Source organism: Callithrix jacchus, chromosome 3 (genome assembly GCF_049354715.1).
Source record: "Callithrix jacchus isolate 240 chromosome 3, calJac240_pri, whole genome shotgun sequence".
In the NCBI taxonomy this organism is placed as follows: Eukaryota; Metazoa; Chordata; class Mammalia; order Primates; family Cebidae; genus Callithrix; species Callithrix jacchus.
In genome coordinates this window covers 75363180-75388982 of record NC_133504.1, presented here as the reverse complement: position 1 = coordinate 75388982, position 25803 = coordinate 75363180, and the positions used below count along the sequence as shown (strand labels likewise).

At 33.6% G+C, this 25803-nt stretch overlaps 1 protein-coding gene across 31 annotated transcripts in view; it reads left to right on the top strand.

Annotated features, from left to right (window-relative positions):
* Nucleotides 1–25803, top strand: part of BLTP1 (bridge-like lipid transfer protein family member 1) — a 220865-nt gene that overhangs the window by 125986 nt on the left and 69076 nt on the right. For 24 of the 31 annotated variants that reach the window (XM_035293010.3, XM_035293009.3, XM_008992749.5 and 21 more), the window contains 9 exons: nt 551–726; nt 5160–5866; nt 6303–6548; nt 8464–8557; nt 10089–10139; nt 13903–14109; nt 15643–15881; nt 21354–21598; nt 24091–24196. In XM_035293010.3, the coding sequence (XP_035148901.3) occupies nt 551–726; nt 5160–5866; nt 6303–6548; nt 8464–8557; nt 10089–10139; nt 13903–14109; nt 15643–15881; nt 21354–21598; nt 24091–24196 (2071 nt within the window). The remainder of the gene's footprint in view (nt 1–550; nt 727–5159; nt 5867–6302; nt 6549–8463; nt 8558–10088; nt 10140–13902; nt 14110–15642; nt 15882–21353; nt 21599–24090; nt 24197–25803) is intronic. The other 7 variants (XM_078366548.1, XM_078366556.1, XM_078366553.1 and 4 more) reach the window with 1 other exon arrangement.

The window sequence follows — 25803 nt, the reverse complement described above, 5'->3', positions numbered from 1 at the left end:
AGAATAATGTATTTCCGTAAGCATGTATGATACTTAAAATGTAAAGGAAGTTCTTTGAAAATAAATGTTAAATGACTGTTATAACCAAGTGCTTCCATTTAAAAATAGGTCAGATATTTGTGACATTTGTAATGTTGTTATATTAACACAGGAAGTTGAAAAATCAACTTTGTCAACCTAATATATACTTTTTTTTTTGTAAATGGAAACGCAATAGAAATTCATGTCTTTTAAAAGCAAGAGGTAGAATGATTTAACGAATTCATAATTTTATTTTCTTTGTACTTTCAGATACTCAGGTAAGATCAAGGAATCTGTGTCCTTATTTATTAATATTAATTTGAAGATGAGTGGCCTATAATTGGTACTAAAAATATTGAATTTTAAGTAAAATTAGAGCCAATTATATGAGACAGTTTTTTGCTTCACACTATGATAATAATATGTACTGAGGTAGGGTAAGGAAAAAAAGCTACATTTTTCTATATGTAATTCATACAGTAAATAATAAAATATAAATAGAGCTAATATGACTGTTTATGTCTTTTAGGTTGTTTTCAAACCTCTTCTGAGTCATACAGGGATCCAGTCACAGGATACAATGCCACTATGTTACCGAATGTACTTTGGAGAACACCTTTCATTTTCAGGGACTTTGGACTGCCTCAGAGCAGATATTGTGGATTCAGACACAGCCAAAGAGAGAAAAGGCAAAAGAGCAAGAAGGTATCTTTTGCATTTTTGCGTATAATTTTGTGCAAGAATTATAATACCTGTTTGTTTTTTAACATTACTTTCTTGTAATCCAAATGAGAAAGTAATTTTAATATATATATATATATATATTTTTTTTTGAGACAGAGTTTCGCTCTTGCTACCCAGGCTGGAGTGCAATGGCGCGATCTCAGCTCACTGCAACCTCCGCCTCCTGGGTTCAGGCAATTCTCCTGCCTCAGCCTCCTGAGTAGCTGGGATTACAGGCAGGCGCCACCGTGCCCAGCTAATTTTTTGTATTTCTAGTAGAGATGGGGTTTCACCATGTTGACCAGGATGGTCTCGATCTCTTGACCTCGTGATCCACCCACCTCGGCCTCCCAAAGTGCTGGGATTACAGGCTTGAGCCACCATGCCCAGCCCATTTTAATATGTTAATATGAAGATAATTACCTTTTTTAAAAGTAGTAGCCACATTTTCTTAATAACTAATTGCATTTATCAACAGATGATGAGGCCTATTTTTAGGCATATTTTTGAACCATGTTAACATATAGATGAGGTTCATATATATATTGATATATGCACTTACCATTTATTTATTGGCTTTTGCAATAGTGGAATTTTTTTAAATTTTTTATTGCATTTTAGGTTTTGGGGTACATGTGCAGAACATGCAAGACAGTTGCATAGGTACACACATGGCAGTGTGTTTTGCTTCCTTTCTCCCCTTCACCCACATTTGGCATTTCTCCCCAGGCTATCCCTCCCCAGCTCCCCGCCCTCCCGCTGGCCCTCCCCTAATAGTGGAATTTTTATGGTCTTAAGGGTTCTGAGTTGACTTGTGTCAGGTAGTATTTTGTATTAGAAACCGGGTGGAATTCCTGTTGAGAGTCTAGCCATCAGAAACAAATAGAAGTGTAGTATGGTGAAAGTTAAGAACCATCTTTTGCTGTTATTTTACGTTGCCATGGATGGTTCTTCAGTTTCTTTAGTGTTTACATAGGAAATAATATACTCACTAATTGGATCTGAGTAATATTTTGAGAACTTGGAATTTTAGTTTGAGTGGGACTTAAATGGATAGGAATAGAAGAACATGGAGATAAATGGCACTTATGACAAGAGGTTTCTATAGTATTATTTCTTTCATCCTTTTTGTGTTTTTGCAAGATGGTAAAATATTTGTGTCTGATATATAGCTAAGTAAAATTTATTTTTCATTTGAAATATTTCTATTTAAATTTTAAATAACTTAACAAAAGTTCTTGCTTTTCACAATAATCTTTTACCATAACAATGACCATACAAGCTGAAGCTGCAAAGCAGTTTTAATAATCAGTGGAAAAAACTACTTTTGTGACCTTGACAATGTCAAAACATTAAAAATATAATTACTATTTATTATAAATAGACAGTGAAATAAAAAAAGTAAAACTATGTTTAGTACATTGTCATTTAAAATGTAAAAAACACTGAGAATTAAACTCTTTTATTTCTTTGTAAAAACATATCAAAGGGTAGTTTGAACAGTCCTGTCCTTCTTGTAACTTATAATGCAGAACAAGCAGCTTTTGTGTGCCTTGGCAAAATGTCTTACTCCTTTGTATGTATGGATCAGTTTTCAACGTTTTATTCTTTACACTTCAAATGTCATGAAATAATCTTTGATTCTCTTTTACTATGAAGTTTTTTGTCAGCATCACTTCTTCTGGGATATCTTCATCTGTTTTGTCATGGTCACTTTACTCTTAATGTCAATAATTTTGCCTCCACTGAGTTTTTCTGGCTAGATATTTAGAGTGTCTCAAACAGTGGAAGTAACAACATTTCCATGATCAGCTGTTTCTTCTGTAACACCATTCAGTTGATTTTCCCTACCAGTATCTTTGTTTTTCGTTTTTTTGCTGCATTTTCATCTTTGTTGTCCAATTTCCTCATTTGATTATTCATTTTTGGAAAATGTTATGGGGATTTCTTCCAGAGAGACAAGAAGGCAACACAAGTAACTACATGCTATGCTTTCTGTGCATGAACTGAACAACAGATATGCTTCAACTAATCACTATCATTGACACATTTTGAAGTGATGTGATTAGTCAGCTATCACGATGCACATCTATTGTTTTGTACTAAATTGTGGGCTGAAGAACTAGTAGTAAGTTTGTACTTTATGAAGTTTTCACAGTAAATCTTTGTTACAAATTTGTATCACATTAGGAGACTTGTTATGTAAGTAAACCATTTACTTTATTAGGAGACATTATTTAAGTAAACCATTTACAAGTAAAAAATTTAAGTAAAACATTAACTGTAAAAAATTAACTAAAATTTTAAAATATTGGAACCATCAAATCCATACCCAAAACATTAACACACACTCTATTTAGGGTTAAAATATTTGAGCTAAACTTGTATTTCTATTTGCAAAAGCCAACTTTCATACAAATATATGCATTCATATATAAATATATATATATACACACACACACACACACACACATACAGTATATAAGTTTTCATATATATAACTAGGGTATATATAATTCAATTAGATATATTTTACATGTAGTAGGTTGTATATAAACATATAGACTATATAAATAAAATTATAATCATAGTCTAATATTGGCCTACTGAATGCCATTTAATACTGCCATAGACTAGACCTTCATTTGAGCACACAGGTCTTTTTATGTTCCTAGAGAGGTTCTTTGAGTGATTCTCTGAACTTCATTGCCCTTGGTCTAGCTGAACTTGACATTCCTTTTAATTTTTCTACTACCACACCAGCCTCAAACGCTCCACATTCTTACAACTAAGTTATGATTAGCTTTTATTTCTCGGATCTCCTGTAATTCCATCTTAAGCTCTTATTTATTTGGAGAGCATCACCACAATGTACTTTACCCAGCTGTTAAGTTTAGTATTGTCTGTGTTTTTTGTTTGTTTTTGTAGCAGATTGTTCATTCTGCTAATTGTTGTACATTAGTTTGGGGTTACAGTGTCTTGTATGAATATATATAACTCTCCTACTACTTTGTAAAGCCAGGGCAGTTATTAAACAGCATAGAGTCTGGCATGTAGTAAGTCCTCATAAATAATAGTTTCTTTGTCTCTTTGCTGTCTCTAGTAAAAGTAGCTGCATGTATCAGGGACTTATATTTTAAAATTTTAATTGTAACTTTGGCTCTACAGTGCCTATGTCAGACTTTTAATTGACAGCAAATTGTTATTGTGGTATACCCATTTTCTTTTTCTCCTTTACTTGAGTCTCCCCTCTTTAAGATTTTCTTACTACCCTTACATGTTTTAGATTCTTGTTTTTGCAATTATAGATTATTTTCATCTATTTTTAGTCTTCTCTCCTCTCTGTTTTAATTCTCAAAATCAGTTTTTTCCTTCTCTGACCATATACTTACTTCGCATTGATTGTACACTTTCTGTGAGTTTGTGCATTTACATGAAGTACACTACAATGAGGCATTTTTCTTATTAATTAAGAAATACTAGTATTAAGGAATTACTGTTCTCTAGTTATAAATTCTTTAAGTTAAATGAAAAATATCAAAACAGCTTTTGATTTTTTTTCTTTCAGAAAAAAACTTCCATGTTTTATTTGACCTCTATGTCTGCACATTCATAGTGTGCATGGAGGATGAGGGAAAAATACCTTTTTACAGTTTTGGTGCTTGGGGTTTATTGTTATTATTTGTAGTTAGTTTATAGAAATTTGAGGCATTTTTGACTTTCATTAAAACTTACTATAATAGTCTTACATGAAAATCTTTAGATAAGCCGGAGGATTTGCCAAAATAATTTTTGTATCAGATTTTAAGGTTTTTTTGTGTATGTATTTCTTATTTTTGTTTCAATTGCTTTTCCTCTCTTTCACCTTGGCATGAGGATTTTTTTTCTAAAAGCAAATAAAATTATGTTAAATATTTAGTAAATTAGATACATGGTTATATCTAATAAATATCTAATTTAGTTATATATAACCATGTATCTAATTTATTTATATTTAACATAATTATATCTAATTTAGTTAGATTAACATGGTTAATCTAAAAGGGAGGGGATGGTTAAGTGAAGTATCCTAATTGATCTATAATTGACTCTAAATTTCAGTACTCTATGGCAATACCATCAAATGACAACAAAACTTGTTTTATCACTTCAGTGAAATCATTTTTTAACATAAGAAGACTGATTTTGACTTGTTAGTTTTAGAGTAAGATAAAAAAGGAAGACTTAAGGCCCATCTTTGAACGCATAAAATTTCTGGGTTAGTGGAAAGCATATTCTACTGGTTTGCATGCTTAAAATTATTTAAGACTTGTATTTTACCTTGGAGATGATTTTGCTTATACATTAATAATGATATATAGTTCTGGAAAAAAGGAAGAAAAACCTTGTCCTTTTTTTTTTCCCCACATTTTTAGGCAAGGCCATGTGAATCTTCCTCCACTTGAGTTCAAACCAGCATTAATGTTGGGAACCTTTAGCATCAGTGCTGTTGTAATGGAAAAGTCCGTGTGCACCCCTCAGAACTCTACCAGTGCCCTTTCTTTTCATGATCTCAGCAAGCGGTATTATAATACCTTTCACTGCAACTTTACTATTTCCTGTCAGTCAATAAGCCAGCATGTAGATATGGCTTTGGTTCGTCTTATTCATCAGTTTAGCACAATGATAGATGACATCAAAGCAACGCAAACCGATATTAAACTTAGCAGATATACAGCTGGATCTGCTTCTCCAACACCTACCTTCAAAACCAGAAAACATCGGGACTTTCGTTCATCTGACTTTAGCCGCAGTTCTAGAGGAAGTCTTAATGGTGGCAATAGAGTAAATAATGCAAAGAACAAACGGACCAACAATGAGAATAATAAAAAGGAATCTCGAAACAAGAATTCATTAGGAAGATCTGAAAGAAGAACATCAAAAGTGTCTAGGAAAGGTTCAAAAGATGTGGTGGATCACATGACTATTCATATGGATGACTCTGATTCAATTACAGTGTCAGAACAAAGTGAACCTTCAGCTGAGTGCTGGCAGAATATGTATAAATTGCTTAACTTCTATTCTCTTATCTCTGATCCAACGGGAATATTGGAAAAATCTTCAGAAACATTTGGACCAGCAGGTAACAGGCATTTTTATGTTTCAAAAATTTCTGTTTAGTGTAACTGTAATACCAAAGAAACAGCAGACTGTTCATCATGTTTTCTTAATGTTGTAAATTGATAATTGAAATAGAGAGAAATTGTCTATCACCAAGGCCATAAAATGGTAATGGAATTCAGGTATCTTGCCACCACGTTTCCCATCCCTTTGAACTTGTACATGGTATGTTCTTAAAGGATTCAGGCAGACTTGATTTAAAATATCTGGCTCTACTGTTCACTTTCAGTAGGAACTTGGAAAAATGTGGAAGAAATTTTTAATCATTTTGTTGGAGAATAGAAGAAAGATGACTGGTTGGGAATGTGAAGGAAAGAAGGGAAAGGCAATGTTTGGAATGTCCCTTCCATTTTTCACTCTTCCTGTCTAAAATTGTATATTTTCATTTACTTACTAAGGAGTTCGAAGCCCTACAGAGCCAACATGTAAAGTTGTGTTTGAGAATGAACAAGACAACAGCAGTTTGACTAAGACACAGAGGAAACGTAGCTTGGTAACTTCTGAACCTCAGCATGTTACTCTAATAGTGTTTGGGATTGGCATGGTTAACCGCACACACCTGGAGGCAGATATTGGTGGACTAACAATGGAATCAGAACTGAAGAGGATACATGGCAGTTTTACTCTTAAGGAAAAAATGAAAGGTATGAATGATTTTTCTAATAAAGTGGTATGTATACATAACAATTAGTGCTACTTTTCAGAAGAAAACCAATGACATATCTCCAAAATTCCTACTTGGCAAATTTTTTTTTTTTTTCAGAAAAATTGGACTTCTCAAATTCTGAGGTACCAAGAACTTTGTTGTAATTGAATATTGCTGAATTGAGGCAGTTTTGATGTCTAAACATTTTAGCACATAAATACTGAGCTAATGTATCTACACTCGGTGACATTCTTTGACTGTCTTTTAGTATCAACTAGTAAGATATCTCTAAAGGTGAAAATTTTACCAAAATAATTAAATTTATGAAAATTTTGTTACTACCATAGAAATCTTATAATCTAATACTAAGTATCTCTATAAAAGAAGTCCCTCTAGTTGATATAAAATTTCCTAGATTAGTGAAAACATACCATTCATCTTAAGAATGATTACACAAGGTATGATATTTTATTAAATCCAGTTTGAAGATGCACTATTATTTTATGTATCACAAAGAAAAAAAATACAATCAATGGCATCGGGTATGGTCAGATGCCATTGATTGTAAACTGCATCCCACTTTCAGAGATGCTAAAATAAAAAAGCAAATGTTTCTTAGACTTCATGGATATAGCAGTAAAGTTGCAGAGATTCTCTTGCAATAATGATTCTATATGACTGGTGGCTTTTTTTTTTTTCTGGTTGTGAAAATAACCTGACAGATTTGAGAAAGGGAAGTTATCAATCACTATGTGTTTTTATTATTAACTTTATAATTTAAAGATCTGTAAGGTCTAATCAAAACTTACTTTGTACTTACTTTTTGATATACGCCCTTCTTTACCGGTTTCATTTTGTACCCTGAACATTTATTATTTACTCAAAAACTAATTTAAACTTAAGGATTATGTACTTGGGATTGACATGGTGAACACATGGTTCTCTGATAAAATTAGATGGACTGACTGCAAATTGCTAAGAAAAATACAAACACATCAGCCTTCCTTAGAAATATCACAGAGGATATAAACAGTACACAAAAGTTAAGATGGCTAAGTTGATATAAAAAAAAGTTGTCAGTTTTTTCATCTGTTTAGCAGAAATTAAGAATGACAATACCTATTTTTGGTGAGAATTAGAGAAATGGACATTTTCATTCACTTATAAATTGATGTAAATTGGTTTAACCTTCTTGTAAAGCTATGAATTTAATAGCTTTCATCAGTAGTCTTTAGAGCACATTTATTCTTTGACTCAGCAATTCTAGGTCTGCAAACCTAGAGAGAAGAAATAATCAGAATTGTGTGAAAATCAGATATCTGTACAAAGAAGCAGCCAAGTGTCTGACATTAAGTAATTGATTATTTTTATAAACAAACATATGCCAGTTTACAATTTACCCATTAAAATTGTATTGCAGAATTTATTAACATGAACAATAATCCTATATGAAAAAAGTAAGCAAATTATATATGTGATTTTTTTTTGAGTGATTAAAATATGTATACCCTACATAAAGTCACAGGAATTATATGAATGAACCAAGAGTACTGGTTTATGTGGTTTCTTTTTCAAATGTTTAAAAATTTTCCAACTTTTCTGCAGTATTATTTCTGAGATTTAAAATGCCATTAGTCTAGGAAATGCCAGTAGACTAATGCAGGCATGGCATATTGAAGTGTATATTTTGCATTATTGCAATTTTGCCATTTAATATGTGTGTATTAAATGCAGAGAAATAAAAAACTAAGGAAATTAAAAAAGTAGTTCTGAAATAGTTGATCAGAATTTACCATAACTTTAAAATTATCTTTTGCTACCGAATATGTTATGAATAAAATGCAATTTTAATATGAAATGTAGGTTTCTTATTTCTAGAATTTAAATAAATTTTATTTTTCCTCATACTTAAGATGTTTTACATCAAAAGATGACTGAGACTTGTGCTACTGCTCATATTGGTGGGGTTAATATTGTGCTGCTTGAAGGGATAACACCAAATATACAGTAAGTATGTCAGTTTTTATTTTCTTACACTTACAGTTTTAGACAAAACTTGAAACTCCTTGGATAAACATGCTGAATTTTGAAGTGTGTACCTACAGTCTCAGTTCCCAAATACTGAGAATTCTGTTATTAAGAATGTCAGCAGATAAAATACTTTAGAAAAATACTTATTGTCTTTCTAAAATTGGTGGTATATACTTTTGTTCCTAACTTCCATTCAGCAAAGCGGTCTCATGTTAACTACAAAATAGGCTTTAATAATTTAGGTCAGATTTTTAGAATTTGCTCGCTCTTAATATTATGACTAGTCAATGTTGTACTACTGTTACACTATAACACATCCAACATGACTAAATAGAGGATCTGGTTCAGTGTTATAAAAATTAAATATTAGTCCTAGATTGACTAAGAAGTATGACATGTTACAACGCTAATAATATTTTTTTAATCCGAATAATGTGATCTTGGGGAATATTTTCTAAAATGGATATTTATTAATGGGCTGTAGCTTTCTGCAGTGAATTTTGGCTGATATCAGCAACCTCAGACAGAGCCCATTCTCAAGACTTCCTGGAGACTGTCTCAGGTTTAGTTTGGACCTGTAAGTGTAGAACCAAAGACCATATATTTCATAATAGCTGCCTACTATCCAGATCACCTTTCCTAAGAAGTCTTTTCAAGAAAGGCCAAGAAATTCCAGTGTTATAAGAGATGAGATCTTTATTCATTCAGTATAGGGGAAGGGGTTCTTACTGTATGTTAATTACAATATTTTTAAATGTCTATTGTGAGCCAGGAGCCTCAACTAGATTATTTTATTTAATCCTCACTGCAATTTTGGGAACTGGGGTGGTTTTATCCACCTTTACAGAACAATAAATTGAGGTTCAGAAAGATCAACATAGCACCTAAAATATTTAATATAGTCAGTAAGAAGAGATGCCTGAATCTATAGTCCTTGCACCTTATTTTGGTAGATGCTTCCACTGAAAGTCATAGACCATAGATTCCATGATGCCCTCATTTACTCTAAATTTGAAGTACCATGGGTACATTACCTTCAGAAAGTAAACTAAATTTCTTTAGGTGTCCCATGTGTTTTATTTAGCCTCCTGGATCTCTTCTCTTCATTTTCTATTATCTCTTAAGAGAAGGGCTTCCCATAGTCTTTAACCTTGCAAAACATAATGTTTATAAAAGAGATTTTTGATAAAGTAATATATAGCTGATATTTCTTGTTCTTTTTTTTCTCCCCAGGTAAAGATCCCTTACCTGTTTTATTTGAAAAATAAAAGTTATTTACTGGTTACTCCTAAACTCGTAGTGTATTCTTTGATATTATATTTTTTAATTACAATTAAAAAGAAATGGAATGGAAAAAAATAGTTCAAATGATACCTTAAAGGAACATTTTAAAAGTAGGAAATTAGAAAAGCTTTCCAGTTAATTGGTCATATTGTATCTAATTTGTGCATGAATGTTTATTTGCCTCCTTTTTTTTTCCTGCTTTCTCTTGATTCTTCATCTGTAGACTGGAGGATTTTCCTACATCTCCTACAAGTACAGCCAAACAAGAGTTTCTGTATGTCAAATTAATATTTCTCATGGTTTTGTGATTACAGTAGTATTGAATAGTTTTTAAAATATTTAAATTATTTTCATGGCTCTTGAATTATGTACTGTTTTGTAGCTGTAATATAGACCCTTTTATATAATAGATTAAAGCTTACTGGTAATCAAGGAAAACACAAGTAACGGCTGCTTTTTAATAATTCATACTTTGTCTGCTGTTGACAAGTTTTAACACTGTAGTTGTGTGATGCTTGTGTCTTTTCAGATTTGTTACTATTAAAATTTCTATGATCAAGGTACTTAAGTTTTGATGTGATAATGGAAGCTTAAAATACTCACTTTGCAAGAAAGAGTTTTCACTAATTGTAGAAATAATTATTAAAACACAAATAAGAAAACATCTGTACATCTCAACCTTCTAATTCTGTTTTTAAGATGGGGAGGGTTGACTGCTCTGTTGATAGATTTTATCCATGATCTTTACTATATGGAAATGTGTGTTTAGTTTCATTCAATAGATGAATGCTATTCACATCTACAGAGCCATTTGCATGTCAGCACCACCTGGGTATGTTCTGGCTTATGTTGAAACTGAATTTGAAATATCACTGATGATAAGCAATTATTTTAATTATCATAATGTTAGAAATGATTCAAAATTCAGTAAGTAGTCAGCATTCCAGAGCCTGCCTTCATGCTGACTAGCCAGTTACATAAAGTACTGCCTCCACCCTCTGGTGATCATCTCTGAGAAAAAGTATCTTGTGGAAGAAAAAAGTAAAGTTATCTAGCAATTGGTTTTGATTTTTATATAATATCTGGATTTTACTGTTTATTATCAAGACTTCTGATAGAGCTGCTGTTAGGCTTTTCGAGGTTTATCCTTAAAAAGTTAAATGTGATTAACTGGTTCTTCATTTCCTTAAGACTATAAATAATTGGCCAATTTTCTGTAGCCCGACAGAGATTAATGTATGTAATTCAGCCTGTAATTAATATGAAATATGCATTTTGTGTATTTTGCCAAATTTACTGATTGTCAAGAATCATTTGCCCATTTGAAGGCTCACATTTATATTTGAAGTTATTGGAGCTGAGGTGGGAGGTTTGCTTGAGGCCAGGAGTTTGAGACCATCCTGAGCAACATAATGAGACCCCATCTCTACAAAAAATTTAAAAACAAATTAGCTGGGCATGGTGGCACACGTCTGTCGTCCCAGCCACTTGGGAGGCTGAGACAGGAGGATCACTTGAGCCTAAGAAATCCAGGCTGTGGTTAACTATGATAGTGCTACTGCATTGTGGCCCGGGCAAAAACAAGACCCCATCTTTAAAAAACAAATATGTGTGTGGGGGTATGTGTATTTGTCAATGACTACTTCATTATGGCTTCTATGTACATGTCCTATCATATGCTTCTATGTACATGTCCTATCATATCTGTGGAATTCCACAGTTGTAGTGGTTGAAGTCATTCTTTTGCTTTACTTTTTCTGGTCTTTCATTTCACAAATATTTGGCAAGTGTCTGTTGTCTTCCAGGAATTGTTCTAGGCATTGGAAAGCGCAAAATAAATTGAGAAAGATAATATCTTTGCTTTATATCTGTACTAGTAATTGAAGCATACCAGTTCTTAACTAAGAGTAATAGCCTTGCTCATTACTAATCACAGTTTTATCATTTCTTCACCACTCATTGAAAATGAAAAGCAGAAAATGCAGGTTATACTTCCTCCTTCCTATTAATTTCTTCTAATTAATTATAAATTAGAATTGTTGTTCTAATTTCTTTGACTTCCCAATTAGATTTTTAAGAAGTATAGGGAATATTTTTTTTCTTTTTATATTCAGTGTCTGTATAGTGGTTATACCGGCCTCTAAAATAAGGTAGAGAATAAGAGTTCTGAATGGGGGTAGGAAAAAAAAAGTGGAATTTTGTGTGTCTGTGTATGTAATATAATGTATCTTGTTTGTGTTTTTACTTACATGTGAGCATATACTTATTTCTATAGATTCTTACTATTAAATAGTATTCAGTGCAAATAGTATAAAATAAATACATTACTGTTTTTAGATAACATTGTTTCTTCAATATATGATCTAAACACATGAAAATTTTTAAGTCGTTTTAGTTCATTCAATTATGAGGGGGCTTCAAAAACTGGAAAAATGGAATAAAAAGAAAAAAATAAAAAATATAAACTCTATTTCCCAATGTAAGCTCCATCAAGTTCAAGACACTTTTCTAAGCAATGATACCAGCCATTTATTCCATCACTAATGAGCCCCATGACAGTGCAGACTTTTTTACGTTATTAACTGAAGAAAAATGGGTACCCTTTAATTTTTTTTTTTTTTGAGATTAGGAAGCAAAAAAGTCAGAAGGAGCCAAATGAGGACTATAAAGTGGACGCTTACTGATTTTCCAGCAAAAGTTTTAGAAAATTGCTCTTGTTTGACAAGAATGAATGAATGAGTAAGAGCATTGTTGTGGTGAAGGACTGTTAAAACTTCCCCAAACATTTTCCTAGTAAAGCTATGGCTACCTTTCTCTAAACACTCTCATAATAAGCAGATGTTATCATTCTTTGGCACTCTGAAAGTCAATAAGCAAAATGCCCAAGCATCCCAAAAAAACTGTTGCCATGACCTTTGCTTTTGACTGGTCCACTTTTATCTGCCACCCATGCTGGAGTGCAGTGGTGCAATCTTAGCTCATTGCAATCTCCGTCTCCTGGGTTCAAGCAATCCTCCCATCTCAGCTTCCCAAGGAGCTGGGACTACGGTGTGCACAACTACACCCAGCTAATTTTTGCATTTTTTCTAGTATGGGATGTTGCCATGTTGCCCAGGCTAATCTCAAACTCCTGAGCTCAAGCAATCTGCTCACCTCACTTTCTCAAAGTGTTGGGATTACAGGTGTGAGCCACTGTGCCCGGCCATGACTGGTCCACTTTTGATTTGATTGGACCACTTCTACTTCTTGTAGCCATTGCTTTGATTATATTTTATTTTCAGTATTATACTGGTAAAGCCATGTTTCATCTCCTATTCCATTTCTTTGAAGAAATGCTTCTGGATCTTGATCTCACTTATTTAAAATTTTCGTTGAAAGCTCTACTTTTGGAGTTGATCTGGGAACAATGGTTTTGGCACCCATCGAGTAGAAAAGTTAGCTCAATTTTGAATTTTTAGTCAGAATTGTGTAAGCTGAATTAATAGAAGTTGTCTGTGGTGTTAGCTGTTATTTGTGCTTTTAATTGTTGGTCCTCTTCAATTAGGCACAAAGGAGATAAAATTTTTCTTTCCAAATTGATGTTTGGTTTGTCACTGTGGACTTCATCAACATTGTCTTGTCCCTTCTTAAGATCCATTTGTAAACTGCTAATTGCTTTGGGATAATGTCCCCAAAGCCTTTTGGTAAAGCATCAGTGATTTTGTTATAATTCTGCCCGAGCTTCACAATTAACTAGGTGTTTGTTCTTGCTTCAATTTTAGCAGAATTCATGTTGTTTTGATACGGGCTCTGTCAAACTGATGTCTTGACCTATGTTGGTACATAAAAGATCCTGTTCAGATGTTTTAACAAGTTAATATGAGTTTATTTTGGTGCAAAATGATTCCAAAATCTATACATAGCTTTTTTTATAATATAATTTTCCATAAACTTTTTGAAGACCTCTCAAATTTAAAAGTATTTTTCTTGCTCTCAATATTTTTCAAAATTTCTCTTTACTTGGCTGTATGTTAATGGTCCTCTTTCTCTGTTGATAGAACTGTAGTGAAATGTAGTATTGCCAAGTCCCAAGCCCTCTACAGTGCCCAGAGAGGGCTGAAGACAAACAATGCTGCCGTGTTCAAAGTAGGAGCTATCAGCATAAACATTCCTCAGCACCCTGCCACCTTGCATAGCATGATGGTTCGAAGTTCTCACCAACTATCTAAACAAATCTCAGACCTAATCAGACAACCTTCTACGGCGTAAGTTATTTTATTTGTTAACTTTCTGTGATTCCATATACTACTTCAGGGTATTCTTTGCTACATTAGCAAAAGTTTGGAGGGAGATGAGTTACTTCTAAGTATCGACCATTATGGACAGTGGAGCAAGTGGAGACGAGCCAGTCAGGATCATGCGAGAATGACATTTGATAGCATTAAAGTACAGTGTCATCAATGCAATTGTCAGTGTTCCATACTGCATAAACAAAGCTTAAGAGATCCTAGAGATTTGTGTGTATTACAACAGGTACTAATAAAAAGCAAATTGATGAATTCCAGGATCATATCAATTCTTGTTTTCTTTGAATTCATTGAAATTTATGACTGCACAGGTTTAAGAAAGTGTAGTAGTGGTCATTTATGCCCCAAGGGAGCATTTGACCATGCCATATAAATATTTTAAAGGACAGTACATTTGAGCATTAACCTTTATTCCCTGTGTTTATAGCCTTGTTCGTGCATCTTCACTGCTGAGCCTTATTCCTGGTCTCCAAAAACTAATAAATATACATTGTGGCAGGTGCATGTAATCTCAGCTACTTGGGAGGCTGAGGCAGGAGAATCACTTGAACCCTGGAGGCGGAGGTTGCAGTGAGCCAGGATTGCACCATTGCACTCTAGCCTGGGCAACAAGAGCGAAACTCCATCTCAAAAAAATAAAAAATACATGTTAAAGATTAAAAACTTCTTATATTTTATTTCCCACATCCTGTAATGTGGGAAAACATTAGTGTGTCTTTTGAGGGTGTCTCAAAGCTGATTTCTCCAGTTGTTCTATCTAAATCTTTAATTCTGATATAATGTTTAGTCATGGCTTAAGTTGACTAAGTAGTAAAAAGTTAAATGTTTTTCCTCTGAACAGAAATATGGAATCTAGAATGTTTACTTAAATTTTAGTTTTAAAATATTCCAAGGAACTTTTCCTTATGATAACTTATTGTCAGTAGAGTGTAGTAGTTGAAAAATCAGACCCTGGAGTCAGACTGATTGGGTTTAAATCCTAGTTTCACAAACACTTTCTAGCTAGACTTTTTCATTTGCAAAGTTGATATAATAGTACCTACTTAAAGTGAGATAAATGAGACAAAGCACACAGTGCACTAAGAACAGTACCTGGCACTCAAATTATTATTGTTATTGTAGGGGTTGGTGTTGTTATTCTTAACAGTTCTAGAAGTAGTGGTGATAATATCAATAGTAGTGTGTAATGGTTAAGACACAGAATTTGGAATCAGACAAATCTGAGTTTAAATCCCAGTTTTGCAATAATAATATAAATTGCCTTGGCAGTGTAACATTCTAGGAGTATTATATTGTTACTACTTCTTCTTGAATACTTTTCCATATCATCGTTGTTCAACAGCTGTTTTAGAAAGTATGAATATGATCTGATATTGGAAAGAAAACATCTATTCACAGTATATATTTGCTCTTTTTTATTGAGAAATCCAATGATTTTCTACAATAAAATGGTAGCTCTTGTGTTTGTTAATTATTTTTTTTGCTTTCTAGCCCACAGCCTGTAAAAGAAGATATTGCAACCCCACTACCTTCTGAAAAAACCCCAACAAGCGTTAATCAAACTCCTGTTGAAACAAATGAATTTCCTCAGCTACCAGAAGGCTTAGAAAAGAAGCCTATTGTTCTTAAATTCAGTGCCATGTTAGATGGTATAGCCATTGGAGCAGCACTTTTACCATCTCTGAAAGCAGAATACAAGATGGGAAGAATGAGAAGTCATGGAATGACAGGTAATATTGAATTCAGAATTCAGTCTCAAAATTTATGATTTGTTTGAGAAATTAGTAATATTTTGATAAAAAGGTAAATTTGGCTTTATAGATATTATAATTAATTTTGATTATAACATTTAAAGTTCATTAATGATGTTCTTCAGTTAAGCAAAAATATCAATCCCCCACCCCAATACCTTGAATGGCCAGAATGAACTCTTTTGAACTCTATAAAATTATTCCACTATGGAGGCCATTTCTCCAATTTAAACTTAAGTTGAATAAATTAACCCATTTCTACATCTGTTAAGTTTTAATAGACTGAATAACTTGGCTTATTTTCACATCGGGTTCATTTAGCTCAAGTCAGAGGTAATTTGATTTCTTCAAAATAGCTACTTCTGTATGGTTTTGTGACCCTTATATTAATATATCCTATCTCAAAATTCCTTGCTTTTAATATTTATGAAATTTATCATATATACAAAAGCATGTAAATTATACATGCACATTTAAAAAAATAAGTACTGTGAACTCACCAACCCACAATACAACCTAGAAATGGCACATTACCACTACTTTGAATCCTACTTTGGCTGGCACAGTGACTCATGCCTGTAATCCCAGCACTTTGGGAGGCTGAGCAGGGTGGATCACCTGAGGTCAGGACTTCGAAACCAGCCTGGAAAATGTGGCAAAACCCCATTTCTACTAAAAAATACAAAAACTAACTGGGCTACTCAGGAGGCTGGGGCAGAAGAATCACTTGAACCCAGGAGGCGGAGGTTGCAGTGAGCTGAGAGCATGTCACTGCACTCTAGCCTCCATAACATAGTGAGACTCCATCTCAAAAAAAAGAAAAAAAAGACAGTCTTTACTTCTCAGGGAATTACTACCACAATGAATTTTGTCTTACCCATTCCTTTGCTTTCCCATATGGCTTTACCATATATGTGTATACTCATAAATGATTTAAAGTTTGCTTTTAGCTGTTTTGAACTTTGTTTATATGGAATCTCACATTTTTTTTTTCTTTTTGAGATGGAGTCTCAGTCTGTCACCCATGCTGGAGTGCAGTGGCACAATCTTGGCTCACTGCAACCTCTGCTTCCTGGGTTCAAGTGATTCTCCTGGCTTAGCCTTCCAAGTAGCTGGGATTACAGGCACCTCCACCACACCTGGCTAAAGAATCTCACATTTTTTAACTAGGAATTTTTTTTATTTGATTAAGAGCTCCTGATGTTTATTTATATAAAATACCAGTTGATGGTTTTTTTTTGCTTATTTTACCATTGAGTCATTTGTATTTTTCTTGATTCACAAGAATTCTTCAAAAAATTCTGTATATTAACTCCTTGATATTATATGTTTATATGTTGTCACCTAGTTGGAGGCTATCATCTAACCTTTCCTTTTGATCAGCAGACATTCTTCATTTTGATGTAATTGAATTTACCAGTATTTTTCCTGTATGACGCGTATTTTTATGTCCTGAAGAAATCCTTCTCTTCCTAAGATAATAAAGATATTCTGTTAAACTTTTTCTTGAATATTTTGAGTTTTGCTATCCATTTTTAATCTAACTTAATCGATTATTCTTAGATTTGGCATGGGGTAGTATATAACCAGTGACCATTGTATATAACCAATGATCTCAGCATCACTTATTGATTATTTTATTCTTTTTTTCAGTGATATATAGTCCAAAAATTAGTCACCTATTAAGTGTTGTTTTTAATATGGGAGTCTACTTCTGAGTTTTCTATTCTGCTTCATTGATCTCTTTGTACCAGTATCATGTTGCTGCCTTTTTCTTTTTTAGGAATTGTCCTGGCTCTTTTTGGTTCTTTGCTCTTTCATACACATTTTTATTTATTTATTTTTTTTGAGATAGGGTCTCACTGTTGCCCAGGCTGGAGGGCAGTGGTATGATCACAGCTCTCTGCAGCCTTGACCTCCTCAAGTGATCCTCTAATCTCAACCCTGTGAGTAGCCAGGACTATAGACATGCACTACCACGTCCGGCTAATTTTTAAATTTTTTGTAGAGATGGTGGGATTTCACTATGTTTGCCCAGGCTGGTGTCGAACTCCTGGCCTTAAGCTGTCTGCCTGCCTTGGTCTCCCAAAGTGCTGGGATTACAGGCATCAGCCACTGTGCCTGGCCTCATAAATATTTTAGGATCAGTTTGTTAAGTTCCCTGAAAAAGCCTGTTTAGATTTTTTATAGGAACTTAATTGAATCTATAGATTTATTTGAGGAGAAATGACAACTAAACAATATTCAACCTTCCTATTCCTAAGTCTTATTTCTCTGTTGTTTAGGTCTTCTTTAATTTTTTGTATAAAATTTAAAATTTTTCTACTTCAGGGTTTTTGTGCATCTTTTGCAAGATGTATTTATTTATTTTGATATCTAGGTATATTGTGTTGTAGCAATTACAAATATTATCTTTTGTAAAATTGCATTTTTCTAAATTGTTGGTAGTCTGTACAAATGTGCTTGATGCTTTTATGTTAATCTGATACTCACCAACCACCTTAAACTATTATTACCAATAAGTTGTAGATTCTTAGGAGTTTTATCTATAGACAGTCATACTGTTTAAACAGCAAACAATGATACTTTTGTTTCTTTTCAACTTTTATTTCTTTTTCTTGCCTTATTGTGCTTGTCTTGTCCCATTTTCTTAAAGGACTCAACGTTACATGAATGAATCTGATGTCTGTTGTAGGTTTCTGATATCAGGTTAAGAAAATGTACTTATTTTCCCACTGTGCTAGGAGTTTCTATGAAAAATTATTGGTGAATGTAATCAGATACTTTGTTCTGTATCTAGTGAAATGAAAATATATTTTCTCCTTTATTCTGTTAACATAGTTTAAATATATATATATACATATATGAATATATACACACGTACATATTTATATAAAAATATGTGTATATAGTAGTCCCCGCTTATTCATGTGTTTGTCTCTTCACGTTTCAGTTATCTGTGATCAACTGTGGTCCAAAAATATTACATACAATAAGATATTTTGAGAGAAACCATATTTACGAAGATATTTATACAACTTTTGTTACAGTATAATTGTTCTGTTTTATTATTGTTGTTGTTAATCTCTTGTCATGCCTAATTTATAAATTAAATCTTATAGGAATGTGTATAGAGGAAAAGACATATTATTTATAGGGTTTGGTACTATCTATAGTTTCAGGCATCCTCTGGGGATCTTAGAACACATCTTCCCCAAATAAAGGGAGACTACTGTATATGTACTACCATCCCTAGCATTTTAGGCTCTCTTTTTTTAAGAGCAATTTTTCCGAACATTTAGACCTTTATATTACCAGAACCAGAAGCATTTTAAAGTAAGTTTCCAGATTTGACAAGAGTCAGAAGTCTTAGGCCTTAAGAGTAGAGTCCAGAGCTGACAATAAGTTAAACACATTTGGCCATTTATTCTGGGCACCCATGATACAAGGATCAACAGAAGCAGCAAGTCAAAAGCCAGATAGGCAGTTTAGGATCCTAGAGTTAAACATATTGTTAAATATCCAGAGAAGTCAGAACCCAAAATTCTTTTTTTTTTTTTTTATTGCATTTTAGGTTTTGGGGTACATGTGCAGAGCATGCAATACAGTTGCATAGGTACACACATGGCAGTGTGTTTTGTTTGCTTTCTCCCCTTCACCCACATTTGGCGTTTCTCCCCAGGCTATCCCTCCCTACCTCCCCCTCCCACTGGCCCTCCCCTTTTCCCCCCAATAGACCCCAGTGTTTAGTACTCCCCTCTCTGTGTCCATGTGTTCTCATTTTTCATCACCCGCCTATGAGTGAGAATATGCGGTGTTTCATTTTCTGTTCTTGTGTCAGTTTGCTGAGAATGATGTTCTCCAGATTCATCCATGTCCCTACAAATGACACGAACTCCTCATTTCTGATTGCTGCATAATATTCCATGGTGTATATGTGCCACGTTTTCCCAGTCCAGTCTATCATCGATGGGCATTTGGGTTGATTCCAGGTCTTTGCTATTGTAAACAGTGCTGCAATGAACATTCGTGTGCATGTGTCCTTATAGTAGAACGATTTATAGTCCTTTGGATATATACCCAGTAATGGGATTGCTGGGTCAAATGGAATTTCTATTTCTAAGGCCTTGAGGAATCGCCACACTGTCTTCCACACTTTTACACTGTTGGTGGGAGTGTAAATTAGCCCAAAATTCTTATTGAAATTGAAGGAAAGAGATAAAAGCAGTAAAATAATTACTGTACTAGTAATAAGGGATGACTCAGTAACCGAGGTCTAGGATTACTGCAGTCTTGGTGGTTTTATTTGGTAGTGTGCTAGCAATAGTAGTTGTGGTAGCAACAGTGGTAGACAGTCCCCACCCCTTGCAGCTTGTAAATGATAGTCAAGGAGTCTCCTGGTTAAAGTAAGAAGAGATCAGGGCATCATGACTCATCTGGCCATTCACAGATGCCCCAGTTGGTGAGTATTTTTCTGTTTTTGGCTAATTCATTCCAGGTGCAAACATTATAGTTAATAAATGTACTGAATGTCACATATAAGAGATGATCCTTGATTAGTATTTTGAAAAAAGGAGAATTATTTCTGGTTCAGTTGAGAGCAATAGAAATATATAATAAATTACATATGTAGGCTAAATAGGCAATTTGATATGTTTGAGTGGAGAGAATTGGTAACCTACAGAAGAGTATCAGTAGATTTTGTTGGTTTGAAAGGAGCATATGTATGTACATTACATGTGTAAAGGGCAATAACAGATGTTGATTTTAATAAGGCTTCTCTTCATGCCCTCATAAACAGTTGGACAAATATGGACCGAATAATAGTGAAGATTGTATGTTTATATTTGTTTGAACAATTATGTGCCAGATTATTGATTTAAGTGTTTAAGGTCAATAGTAAACTAAAATTAATAACATATTTGATATATGATCCCATGAATAATTATTAAGGTCAAAGAGACATGTTTGTATAACTTGATACTTAATGAACATTTCAGTGAGTATCATTTAATTGATTTGGCAATTTTTGCTATTTCCACACTGAATCAGGATCAGTAGACACATTGTTAACTACTAACTATTCTCTGTGAATAAAGCACTGTGTACTGGGAAATTTTTTTAAACTTGATTAATTTTCTCATTACAATTCTTCTATAAAAGGGCACTTTCTGTTCTACCTTCCATGAAATAAAGAACATAGGTATTTTTCTAGTGCCTAAAATGTTGCCAGTCTTAATTAAATAATACTGGCTTAATAATACTTGCTGATTGACTTGCATATTTAAAGATAGGCAATATTTTATAAGCAACTTTAAAATATCCTTTCATGTATTTCAAAATAGGTTTGGGAATATCCATGCATTTTTCTTAGATATCCTTTTTTGAAAAGGGGAGGAATGAATGAGTAAATGAACACTAGCATGAACAATAACTTCTCATTTCTTACAGGTGCACAGACAAGATTTACATTTGAGCTGCCAAATCACAGATTGCGTTTTACTTCAAAAGTTTCTGCCACAGATATGTCAACCATTCCTCCTTCTGCCAGTCTTAACCTTCCTCCTGTTACCATGTCAGGGAAATACATAATGGAAGAACATGACAGTTACTCGGATCAGGTGTGGAGTATAGATGAACTGCCTTCTAAACAAGGTTACTATTTACAGGGAAATTATCTACGTTGTGTGGCAGAAGTAAGTTTATTTTAAAATTTTCTTATTCTTCGCAATTTAGAAGTCTTCAAGATTTAGATATATCAAAATATATAGTAATCCAAACTTTTAAGGTAAAGTCTTAAAATCATTTGTTTTCTATACCAAATCAAGTCTGTGTGTGGGTGTATGTGTGTTTTTGTGTCTTGTTACTCTGACTACCCTGTAGTTTTATTTAAACATACTTTTAAAAATATGTATTAGTGATATTTGAGTTTATATTTCTTACATTGGATTTAACTTCCATCTTTGCAATATTTTCATAGTTCAAATGATTATAAAAAACAAATCACAGCTAACATTCATTATGTGCTTTACACACATTGACTTCTGCAGTGCTTAAATCAATCCTATGAGATAGAAATATTTGTTCTCATTTTTAAGTGAGGAAACTAAGCCTTAGCAAGGTAACATAATTCATACAGATATACGTAATGATTAATGACAATCTAAAGGTCATATTGAAAGATAAAATAGACTTACAGACTAATTTCCTTTTTTTTTTTGAGACAGAGTTTCGCTCTCGTTACCCAGGCTGGAGTGCAATGGCGCGATCTCGGCTCACCGCAACCTCCGCCTCCTGGGTTCAGGCAATTCTCCTGCCTCAGCCTCCTGAGTATCTGGGATTACAGGCATGCACCACTATGCCTAGCTAATTTTTTGCATTTTTAGTAGAGACGAGGTTTCACCATTTTGACCAGGATGGTCTCGATCTCCTGACCTCGTGATCCACCCGCCTCGGTCTCCCAAAATGCTGGGATTACAGGCATGAGCCACCTAAGGTTAAGTTGAAAGTAGCATATCTAATTCCATCATAATTTTTTCACTTTTTACTATACAGCTGTCAAAAGTTTAAAAAGCATTTGGGTACATTTTTCATTTGATTTGTGGTAAGCAGTTCATCTGTTACTTTCCTAATTGGATATAAACTTGAAGTGGAGAAGTAAACACTTTTCCTTAAGTCTCCTAGCTATTAACTGAGAGAGGCAGGAGCCACACCTCAGTGGTCTCCTACCAGGCACAGTGTGCTGTGTCTCCGCTCACCTTGTCAGTTTGTCAAAAACAGCTGCAACCTTATGAAAAAGCAATGTGCTATTTGTTTTGTAAATTTTGTTCTCAAGAACCTGAAGCATCTATAAGAATGCTCTCTGCATTCTCTGATAGAAACATTATAACTATGGGGGACATATTAAACTCTGACTTATCCTCTTAGGCCCTGCTTGCCCTGGAACCTCTGTAAGAGTGGGATTACTGTATGTGGAAAACAGTGTACAAAAAAAAAATAGTGTTCAGTTTTAACAAGTCAAAGATTTACTTAAAATATTTTAAAGTATATTTCATTTGTGCTTTCTACTTTGAAAACTAAAAGCCCCAGGCTCTAGTTTAGCAATACTATTATTAATGTTCCATTGAAAAGAAAATAATACAGTGTACTATATCATTCCTTGCTAATACTAGGTATTAGAAAGCTATAAGTTTGTAATGAGGCAGAACACAATCCCAAATTTAGTACAAAATGTATTTAATTTTAACCATTTCAAAGAATCTAAAATTGCATCCCTCTTAGAGTTGCCTATTTTACTATGGCCTGAAATAAACACACCTGGAAATAGTTTCTGGCAAGTTAGTTTTAACTTGCCAGAAATTTAATGCCTTGTACTAATCATAGGGCATAAATTATATTAAACCGTAATTGCGTGTCTCTGATGATTTGCTAATTCACTCAAATGTAAGCCTGAGACCCAGAATTTTGTTGATTTTTATTCTTAGCACCTAACATGGTACATAGAGTAGATGATCATTAAACATACATTTGATTAAATAAGTCTGTTTTTGGCTGGCCATAGTGGCTCACACCTGTAATCCCAGCACTTTGGGAGGCCAGGGCGGGTGGATCACTTGAGACCAGGAGTTTGAGACCAGCCTGGCCAACATGGTGATAGTGGTGGGTGCTACAGTCCCAGCTACTCAGGAGGCCGAGGCAGGAGAATAGCTTGAACCCAAGAGGTAAAGATTACCGTGAGCTGGGATCACACCACTGCACTCCAGCCTGGGTAACAGAGCAGGATTCTGTCTCAAAAAATAAACAATTAAATGAATAAATCTATTTTTACTTAACTTGCCTATGATTCTAAGGCCAGAAAAGTGATCATTAAAAATAAATTTTACTCTAGGAGAAAATTTAATTTCAAAAATAACAAGTTAAATGTGTAACTTTCATTTGCTCCCCAGACATCTCACACCTTATTAACTACTGTTATTAAAGAATGAAAACCATTTTTGGAGTGGCCCATAACAATGTCTGGCCAGTAATATATTAAGAACTCTGAATATTTTTAACTTTTCTTCAGTATGTTCATTTCAAATCATGTATAGATAATTATCTCTTTTTCTTCAGTTTTGGATGATTTATGTAAGAAAAAAGTGTAAAGCTAATATAATCAGTGTTAATCTAATATGATTTTGTCTGGCAGGTTGGTTCCTTTGAACACAATCTTACAACTGATCTTCTAAACCACTTGGTATTTGTACAGAAAGTGTTTATGAAGGAAGTTAATGAAGTAATACAAAAAGTTTCTGGTAAGATGATCTAGTACCTTATAGCATAGTTGTACGTTTTCATTCTCATTGACTGTGTGATGTCCCGTGTGTCTGTGGTATAAGTATTGATCATAGCATTTAGATATAATTGTCAAATAATTCCTAAGAAACTATGCATTCTTTTTCTGGTTTTTCCACCTACAGTCTTTGCTTATCATTTTTGTCATGAGTAATGTATGCATTTAAGATTCATAAACTTTAGAAAGCTCCTTTATGTTTCACCCTCAAAAAAGAAAAGCTTACAGTATGTCTATTAACCAAATTAATCATACTCATTTGGGAACAACACTTAGCTAACTACTAAGATTTCAACCTTTCATCTATACCAGATGATAGCTATATGCTGGCTGTATGGTAAATTGTCTGTAGAAACCCTTGTTATATTTTGCTATGCCTCAAGAATAGCTTACAGTTGGGCTTAGTCGTTGCTGTACATTTTTCACAAGATAAAGTGTTAAGAGGAATTGGGGTGAAAAGTTGACTCTGTATAACAATTCTTCATGCTGAGTATTTTCAGTATGAATGTTACCATGTTAAAAGAATATTTAAGCCACAATCATAAATTGACATCAAAAAGAGTTTTCCTTTATGTTCATGGATTATATATTCATTTAACAAATTTATTATGTATCCAGGTATTCAATTACAATTTTGATGAGTGCTGTGAATGACAAGAACAGGGTGTTATGAGTTTGTATCGTAGGAGAAGCTAATCTAAAGAATCAGAAAAGGCTTCTCAGAAGAATTCATATCCCAAATCTTAAGAATAGAGTCTAGTTTGGCAAGAAAGGAGAGGTAGAGAGGATGCAGGCAGAGCATCTGTACCAGCATTTGATAAGGCTGTGAAGGAGGACAGTGCACCTTGGATGCAGGAACTAAATTATATAGCAGCTGTGTGAAAAACAGGTTTCCTTGGTTCTCCTGGGCTGGTTCTGGTTGCATTTGAGGTTAATGATCATACTGAAGAAGCCCAGCAGAGCTGTAGAATTTTACAAGTTAAGTCTTAAAAGATGAAATCATTGGTAGCCATGGAGTTTTTCTGAAAATGGTTGAAGAGATAAATATATAGTATAAGGAAGAGATAAATATATAGTAAAATTCCTCTCTGCCACTGAAGAAGCCTTAACTTGGGGAGCATACACAAGTTTTGATGTGACCTATTTACCTAGTTAAAATCACATTATGACATTTTTTTCTGATAGGAATGTTGTTAAGCATATATAAAGCTGGTAAAGAGTTCTAAAGAATATTTTCATGAATACTGAAAAAAATATATAATTAAAAATAAATAGACTCTTACATGAACTAATCTTGTATTTCTTATGGTAAAAAACAAGTATTGTAGAGTTCATAGTATCAGACTGTCAGTCAGTTGGTAAGCCTTTCTTAAGGTAGTTTTGATTAAGGAGAAAGGCTTTTCTTAACCTTTAGATTATAGTCAGGAGATATACAAGTATATCTCAAGGTCTTTGAAGAATAAGATGGAGAAAGAGAATTGAAAATTAATATTTGTAACCATGAAGACTTGCTATTCACTCTTAGAGAATCAGATGATAGTGCTAACATCAGATGATAGTGCCAAAGGA